At 51.0% G+C, this 6,601-nt stretch overlaps 1 protein-coding gene across 2 annotated transcripts; it reads right to left on the bottom strand.

The window, feature by feature from the left end:
- On the bottom strand, positions 756-5,302 carry SP8 (Sp8 transcription factor). 2 transcript variants are annotated; one of them, XM_018047527.1, is made up of 3 exons: positions 5,191-5,302; positions 4,354-4,450; positions 756-4,200 (listed from the first exon to the last, which is right to left on the bottom strand). In XM_018047527.1, the coding sequence occupies exon 3, from the start codon at positions 4,165-4,167 to the stop codon at positions 2,707-2,709; it is 1,461 nt and encodes a 486-aa protein (XP_017903016.1). In that variant the 5' UTR covers positions 4,168-4,200; positions 4,354-4,450; positions 5,191-5,302; the 3' UTR covers positions 756-2,706. The 2 variants fall into 2 exon arrangements, with proteins under 2 accessions (XP_017903016.1, XP_017903015.1); XM_018047526.1 differs by lacking the exon at positions 4,354-4,450 and having other exon boundaries at positions 5,191-5,296.

Raw genomic sequence — 6,601 nt, 5'->3', positions numbered from 1 at the left:
ATAACAGCAATCAACATTTAAAGTATTTTATGTTTCAAAGTATGGCTCAAGGAACACCCATTGCTTAAATGCACTTAGACATAACAAGACAGTATTTTTTTATTGGCATCATTGACACCTATGAACAATAGCCTAGTAGATAGATTAAGGTTTAACCTTCCTTTTCTTTGGTGGCTGTTTAGAGACTTTAAAAGAACAGATAACTCATTTCAACAGGAATCTACTACTGATATTTACCTCTACATAATCTTTAGCTAAGACATGGAATGCCAAAAACAAGCTTTTGTTAGCTTGACCTCCTCCACCCCCTAACAACAAAAAGTTATTCCCAAACCCATGTTTTTATTTTAGATGTACTGATCTTCTAGTGTAAGGCTTGGCCTTTTAAATACCAAATGCAACCAATGGCCAACAACCTGACTCCTTCTGGAGAATGAGAAGAAAGCAGAACGAAGAAATTTCTTTCAATTGTTTGGTGACTTTGTATAAATTTTAAGAGCTCAGTAAATCCTGATGCTTGGAGCTAAAATCTACTGGTAAATAATTACATTTCTTAGACACTACAGTCTTTATCTTGGTAAACAGAGAAAACACAGCTTCCCCAAATATACCATTCCATCTAAGTAATAGCTTAAAAACAATTATTTAAATATTACCTCAAAACAGGGCTATGTTTTGTTTAAATTAGACATTTAACTGAAGATAAAATGCGAATGTCCATAGTTTAAAAAGGAAAAAAAATACAAATTAACTGACCTAGTCTTTATCTGAGTTTATTAATACCATTTAAAATATTACAAATAAATCAATTACATTTCATGCATTTAAAATGCAAGTCTAAAATGTTCCAGAGAAAGGCTTTTCATTTCAATGTGAAATATCCAAATTATTTCAACATTACAATGATCAATTAGTTTGCAGAATCTGCAAACATTTAAATGTAGTGTCAGGAGTGTTTATTATTAACAGTTAACAATATTACCTTCAGGAAATACACAAAGGCCAAAGTTAGTTGAGATTCACTTGGACATTTTATTTAACACATGGGTTTTTGGCAGACCCAGTTATTATGAAATATAAGAGAACTCTCACTTTAACTATGCCTGAACTGCCAGCAAATGCAAGTAAGTACATGCTTCATTAAATTAAGTGTCATCCCACATTTATCAAATATTGTCTTAGTTACAGTTTGATACCTATCTAAATTCATATTCGAGCAAAACTAGGCCCCGAAAGTGCGTTTGTGGCTCTGCACCTCCAGAAGTGAGTTCAAAAAATCTGCAGCTCATCAGAACTGCAAGAATAACTCTTAATATTTTCTTGTGTCAAAAAAAAAAAAAATCAAGTTTACTTCAATATATTTTCAAATATTTACTGGAAGTAATGTACAAGAAAAATACTATACAAAATCGTCTCCTGGACAACTGCACCTCGCACCCATACACTGGTGGAGTTATAGTTAATTGATATCTAATCTAGAACGATTCTCCAGTTGTACAAACCATTAGGTTCAGATATATCTTACAATTTTTTTCTGTTTTTCCCTTTTGGCATTTAAACTACAGCCTGGTCCGAAATAAACAATTGCTTCTTTACTTGTTTATAAGTTTAGATCACACACAAAAAAGTTAAACCCTAAGAATCTTCAACGAATTGCAAGAATTTACAGAAATGGGTTCTATACAAATTGACTGCTGGACTAGGGAAAAAAAAGAGATTATGCTCGGGAGTGGTGAAAACGAGGTAGCAAAGGACAAACACGGATATAGTTAATCTGGTCTCACCGGAAAGGGGTATTTTTGCATAAGAAAAAGACACCTACCCTCACCCCCACCCCCAATCCCATAAGTTAATGCGATCAAAATAACTTTGGGATCAATATTAGCACAATTTTGAGAGAAAGACTTGCTTACTGATAGAGGAAAAACTACCTACAAGGGAAACCAAATAGAAGGATGCTGTTGTGTTTTCTTTAGATTTTCCGTTTAAAAAAGTTATAAAGGTTAAAGAAGGCTGTTGCATCGATTCACCAAGACTGCCCTTAGCTAAAACTTGCATCGGTACCACCCAAGGGAACAAAGGGAAAGAGTCAGGGCTGGCGTTGGAGAGCTGAACTAGGCAAACTCCCGGTCTCCGTGCCCCGAGATGGGCACCCGACAGCTCTGCGAAGGGCAAGCCGCGACGCCCGGCTGCAAGGCAGGGCGCTTCGCAACTCAGACGCCCGAAAACGCGGTTCTGGTAATGGTACCTAGCCAGTCGGCGGCTGGCCTGCCCCGGAGGCCCTGAGTGGCGCTCAAACTTGCTCAGCCTAGTTGTTAACCGCGCGTGGAGGCACTGGATCGGTCCACCCTTACCTCCAGCGGCCACTTCCCTCTAAAAGATGTGCCCGTCCCAACTGGGGATGGTGACGGGAGAACAACGAGAGGACCAGAATTAAAGGCCTAGCGAGGGGCCGGCTGGGGCTGTTCTGGGCCCCAACGGTGTTATCCGGTAGACAGACAGCTAGGGCCCAGGAGAGCAACGCGTATTACTTACATGTCCACATTCCCTTTACAAAGTTGTCACAGAGAGAGTTAAGAGAGAGAAGGGCAGAGGCAGAGATAGTGAGCAGGGTGGAGAGAGACTGAAGCCAAAGCCAGGACCCACAAAGCCCAAACGGACCAAGGTGGGAGGAGGAAGGGGAGAGGGGCAGGGGCGGGGTGCACGTCACTCCAGGCCGTTTCGGTGCCCGGGCTCGGGGGGCGGCAGCAGCTCCGGGGAGTGGCAAGGCGGGCTGCCTGCGGCGCTGTGCTCGCTGTCGGTGTCGCTGCCCTTCTTGCCGCCGCTTCCAGACCCCGCCGAGCCGCCGCCGCCGCTGCTGTGCGTCTTCACGTGCTTGCTGAGGTGGTCGCTGCGCATGAAGCGCTTGTTGCACACCGGGCAGGCGAAGCGCTTCTCGCCGGTGTGGGTCCGAAGGTGCCGCTGAAGCTCATCGGAGCGCGTGAAGCGCTTGCCGCAGAAGAGCCAGTTGCACACGAAGGGCCGCTCGCCCGTGTGCCAGCGCAGGTGCGCTTTGAGGTGCGACGTCTTGCCGTATACCTTGCCGCAACCCGGGATGTGGCAGCTGTGCAGGCCCTTGCGCCGCAGGCTCGCCCCGGCCGGGCCCAGCCGCTCCGCCTCTTGGCAGTTGGGGCAGTCGCAGGTGGCGCGGCCAGAGTAGCGGCGGGCTGAAGAGCGCGGGGAGCCCCCCAGAGGCGCCGACGGCCCCGCGCTCAGCATGGAGCCCCCAGCGCCGGCCAGCGGCGACGGGGCCGAGTCCGGGTAGGAGCCGGGCAGCACCGGCTTGAAGCCGTCCATGAGGTGTTGCCCCGCGGGGCTGAGCAGGTGCGAAGAGGCGCCGCTGCTGAAGGCTGAGTGGCTCAGGCCTGAGTAATCCGAGTTGTAGCCTCCGAGCGGCGAGTGCAGCGAGGTTTGGAGCCCCCCGGCGGCAGGGTGCAGGGAACCGGGCAGCGCCGCCGCGCCGTTCGGGTTCTGCACGTCGATCCAGCCCGCGCCCACGTCCCACCAGCTGGAGGCGCCGGCCGACCCCACTTCGCCGGCGGCGCCCAGGCCGGGATGCGAGGGCTTGAACCACGACTCGTAAGGGTGCGCCATGCCCACGCGCGGGTAGATGCCCTGCAGCCCGTCCACAGAGGTGTGCACCTTGGAGATGAACACGGGCTGGTGGGAGCCGTCCTGCGAGTGTGCCGAGGAGCCGCCGCCGCCACCCCCGCCGCCGCTGCCCCCCGACACGCCAGGGGCCTGGAACACCGAGTAGTCGTTTGCGAAGGGAGAGCTCGAGGCGGCGGCGGCCGCGGCGGCGGCGGCGGCGGCGGCGCTGCTGGAGGTTAGGGAGAAGGCGCTAGAGCCGGGTGAGCCGCCACAGCTGAAAGAGTCGGACACCAGAGCCGCCGCTGCCGCAGCCGCCGCCGCCGCCGCCGCCGCGGCCGAGGATGAGCCGCCGTTTCTGGAGGGCCCCGACACGCCGAAGCTTGAGAGACTGGAGCCCACTACGTTGCAGCTGCCTGAGGACGAGGACGAGGACCGTTTCCAGGGGTGGAAGCCTTTGCCGAAGGAAGATGAGCTGTCCGAGAGGGAGGAGGGAGACGGGCTGGGGCTGCCGATCTTATTACAGGTAGCAGCAAGCATGGCCAAAGGAGTTGATCCCAACCTCGGTTCTTCCTGAGAGAAGGAGAGGAGAAGGGGTGGGGGAGGGGAGGTGGGCAAAGGTCCGGTGGGGGAGGGAGGAAGGAAATGTGCATCAGTCCTCCAGTAGCCTCCAAAACGCCCCCAGTGCACCCCATTTCTCGCTGCGGCGCGGCGCCACCAACTCACCTGGCTCCCCCAACAGCCCCGGCGCCCGGCTGCTTCCTACTCTACGGGAGGGGACAAGTTTGGCTGCCGGCGTCTGATTCGGGAGTAAAGCGCCACGCTAAAGAAGAGTTTGACAAGTATTCTCACCTAAAACAACACTCTTTTGCACACAAGGCCCCAGGCACTTCGAAACAAACAAGCAAGCAAAAAGTCCAGATTGGGGAGGAAGATTCCTTTGCGGAGAAGCCTGGAGAAAAACCATTGGATTGGTTTTAAGAGCTACTCCTGAAATCCACAGAAGAGCTTTGAAAATCCTGTTGCAGTTCCCAGAAACCCATCCTGGGTTGTTTCTCCCAGGCCAAAAGACGTCAAACTATAGGGCTCGATCGCTCTTCCTGATTGTCTTAAAAAAAAAAAAAAAAGTCTACAATACTAAAAAAGAGAAAATGAGAGAGAGACGGGTTCAACGTACCTGCACGACAAGGCGGGCTGAGGAATTTTTTAAGGGGAAGAGGGGAAAATCTGCAGTTTGCCCAGGAGAAAAAACTTGCTCTCTTTACCCCCGAAATCGTCTCACGTAAAATAGGCTGGACGCACGTCTCCGGGGCGGGGAGCGGCCGGGCGCTGCGAGGTGGCTTGTCTAAATGCCCTCCGAACCTTTTCCTGCGCTGAAAAAAGTGACTCTGCCCCCCCTCCCCCTCTTTCTTTTCTCTAAACTCACTTGTATTTAAAGGGGGGAGGAAAAAAGCTCTCAATAGAGACTGATAGCCCGTGGCCTGGCCGGGGCGACTTTAACCCCCTCCGATCGGCAATAAAAGAAAACTAATTAAACCAGCAAGAGAAAATCCTGAGACTCACCCCTAGAAGTGAAGTTGCCATCACACAAAAGTGCCCTCCTCCTCTCAGAGGATCTTTTTTATATTGATAAATCAGAGGCAGTGTTTTTTTTAGAGGTGTGCAATACAATGATCAGTTCCGCCCATTCCACCACAATTGTAGCTCCCTCTCCGGCTTTGAAGTGCCGCGGAGGCGCGGCCAGCCAATCTGCGGCCTCGCCGGGCCGCGCGGCGCGCGCGCCGTGAGGTCATCGGCGCCGCCGCCGGCCGCCGTGGGGGGGCTGCGGGAAGCGGTAGCGGGAGGGGCGCGCGTGACTGCGTGTGTATTACAAAGCGGTTTTGTGCGTGTGTGTGTGTAACTATGTGCAAGTGCAACCAAGCTGAGAACACAGTGCAGCCGGGGGAGGGGGTGGGGGGGGATGCGGAGAGGTTGGGGACTAGAGTCTGGCAGTGTAACAGTGACGGGGGGAGGGGAGGGACAGTGCAGAGAGGGAGAGGGGGTTGTGAGTGACAATTTAACTGTATGTGTGACAAAGGGTAGCAGACCAGTAAATTGTTGAGGGGAAGGGTGAGTGTAGTGCAACTGAGTGATAAACCTGGGGAGGGAAGAGGGACAGTGCAGAAGAGTGTGTGTTGCGGGGACGGGGGGGGGTTGTAATAGGTGGTGTCTGAGTGTTTGGTTTGGAGAAGAGGAAGAGTGAATATGTGGGTTTGTGTGTGTGAAAAAGGAGGGAGAGTGGATGCGTGTGTGTTCGCTTCACATGGGAGAGGCAAGGGCAGTGTGTCACAAACGTGGGGAGGGGATGGTGTGTGCTTGTGTGTGTCTCTGCAACGAAACTGTGATGGAGAATAGGACCGGTGCAGTAAAGTGTACGTACGTAAAAGACATGGCGATTAGAAGAGTGAAACTGACTGCGAAGTTGAGTGAGGTTGAATAAATATTCACAAATGTTATCACTGTCGCCGACTTCCTCAGGTTTTCTTGTAGCTCAAATCTTGACTGGTTTTCTTCCCCTTAATTTTTCGGGTACTGTCACTACATTTTAAAACAATCATACCATCCTCTCCTTGCCTAGCTTTACAGCGGGAGGGTAGAAATTTAGGGAGGCTGACGGGTATTTTCAGAGCGTTCGGGAGGGTGTGCGCCTGCGTCAAAGAGTTGTTACTTTGATGCGGTAGCTTTTTTTTTCTTCTGAGGGGGGATTCGCCTTTGGAAGTGCAAGTCTCTCTGTAGGGGAGACCGTGTGTTTGTCCCGTGGCGATGAGTAAATTTCAATACAAAAGGATTAGATAAAAGGGGGGAGGGTAAGAGTATTGTTTTTTTTTTTCCTGAGGGGTGAGAAATTGAGCGTTTTATAGAATGTAGGAGTTTTCGTAGGATATCCCACCGCCTCTTTCTGAGAAAATAAAAATCGGGATTTTGATTGAAATCT

This window comes from Capra hircus, chromosome 4 (assembly GCF_001704415.2).
Source record: "Capra hircus breed San Clemente chromosome 4, ASM170441v1, whole genome shotgun sequence".
Lineage (NCBI taxonomy): Eukaryota > Metazoa > Chordata > Mammalia > Artiodactyla > Bovidae > Capra > Capra hircus.
This window is presented reverse-complemented; position numbering and strand designations above follow the sequence as displayed.